Source organism: Micropterus salmoides, unplaced genomic scaffold (assembly GCF_014851395.1).
Source record: "Micropterus salmoides isolate LMB-PRFRI ecotype aquatic unplaced genomic scaffold, ASM1485139v1 Ms_hic_scaffold_2583, whole genome shotgun sequence".
Taxonomy (NCBI): Eukaryota; Metazoa; Chordata; class Actinopteri; order Centrarchiformes; family Centrarchidae; genus Micropterus; species Micropterus salmoides.
The window spans coordinates 1-1,469 of record NW_024041799.1 but is presented as its reverse complement, the minus strand read 5'-3'; the positions used below and the strand labels follow the sequence as shown (position 1 = coordinate 1,469).

The 1,469-nt window shown below is 50.9% G+C and overlaps 1 protein-coding gene across 1 annotated transcript; it reads left to right on the top strand.

Annotated features, from left to right (window-relative positions):
* The first annotated feature begins 37 nt into the window (after positions 1–37).
* Positions 38–1,060, top strand: LOC119919159 (tyrosine-protein kinase receptor TYRO3-like). The gene is made up of 3 exons (XM_038739628.1): positions 38–424; positions 565–686; positions 927–1,060. The coding sequence occupies exons 1-3, from the start codon at positions 385–387 to the stop codon at positions 1,038–1,040; spliced, it is 276 nt and encodes a 91-aa protein (XP_038595556.1). The 5' UTR covers positions 38–384; the 3' UTR covers positions 1,041–1,060.
* The last annotated feature ends 409 nt before the right edge of the window (positions 1,061–1,469 follow it).

Genomic DNA, 1,469 nt, shown 5'->3' with positions numbered 1-1,469 from the left:
ATGTGAAGCATGTCGGGGGGCCGTGACGCTGTGACCGCTGGCTTGGCCGCTAGTAGAGGTGGCTTGATAGCACGGAGCGCTTCCTGTGGGATTGGAGCACATGAGACGTGCACATCAGGCAGCGGGGTAGCTTTGACGCGGAAGTATAAATCAGGCTTTCGGCATTCCCCTCCTTCCTTTGAGCAGTGTAGGTGAAGTGTGCACAGGAAACTGAAGCTGAAATGTCAGATGAAGAGCAGAAATCATTTGAGCTGCTGAGGCTGTTAAACTGACGTAATGTGAGAGGAAGCAGTGAAAGGGTTAAATAACTGTGTGTGTGTGCGACCTCCAGCTGACATCACCTCGTCAGCTGACATCGAGCAGTGTCTGAAGGAGGCGGCCTACATGAAAGACTTCGACCACCCCAACGTCATCCAGCTCATCGGTAAAACACACACACACACACACACACACACACACACACACACCCACACACACACACACACACACACACACACACCACACACACACGACCAGGGGTCAAAGGTCAGATGGTTTGATTGACAGTTCCCCCTCGTCCAATAGGAGTGAGTCTTCACCGGCGTCCTGGCCAGCGGCTGCCGATCCCGATGGTGATTCTGCCGTTCATGAAGCACGGAGACCTGCACACCTTCCTGCTGCTGTCCAGACTGGGAGAACGGCCGTTTGTAAGAGAAGCACCTTCTTCGTGTTCTCTGAGCTCTGCTTTCATTCTTTAATCCGCTGTCCGGACGTTTTGTTCTGTCTGCACAGGCAGATTCATCAATGTCCTTTTTCAGTTAGAAGTAAATTAAACTGGAGATTGTAATTTAATACATATTCAAAAGGGGAACAGTTGTCCTCGAGTCCCTGATCCTGGTAGCTGGTCAGAAGTCTGTGCACCTGTACTGACCCTGTTCCTCCACCAGGACCTGACTCTGCAGACTCTGCTGCAGTTCATGCTGGACATCTCTCGGGGGATGGAGTACCTGAGCGGCAGGAGCATCATCCACCGAGACCTCGCTGCCCGAAACTGCATGTGAGTCCACCGGTCAGCTCTCAGAAACAGAGACGCACGGAGGCCACGCCTCCTCATTTACAACACGCACGTCGGCGTCTGAGTTTTCAGGGTTTCACTTCGGCCAAGAACCAAAACAGTAAAACATGAACGGATAAAACAGGGACCGTGTCGGGGACGCTGCTTCATGTGACGGCGGATTACGACCACTGGAGGTTAAAACATCGTGCCTTTGGTGTGAGAGACCGTGTCCCTGAGCGAGAGGCGTGCGTCCTCTGACGTATCTAGCAGCTGTACGACGCTTTGCATAAGCTGAAGGAGGAAATGTAAAAAAAATTAAACGGACACGCAATACTTTAATCTCAGAATATCACTTCCCCTTTTATTGTTACTGTTTTACCAACAAGCCGTCATAGTTTTAGAAGGTAAATAAGTAAAACGGAACGTTTTTGGT

What these genes read in the sequence shown, in the direction of transcription:
- LOC119919159 (XM_038739628.1), top strand. Translation starts at nt 385, where the DNA reads ATGAAAGACTTCGACCACCCCAACGTCATCCAGCTCATCG. An exon ending in CAACGTCATCCAGCTCATCG is followed by an intron (nt 425 to 564) that starts GTAAAACACACA and finishes CTCGTCCAATAG; the next exon opens with GAGTGAGTCTTCACCGGCGT. An exon ending in GACTGGGAGAACGGCCGTTT is followed by an intron (nt 687 to 926) that starts GTAAGAGAAGCA and finishes TTCCTCCACCAG; the next exon opens with GACCTGACTCTGCAGACTCT.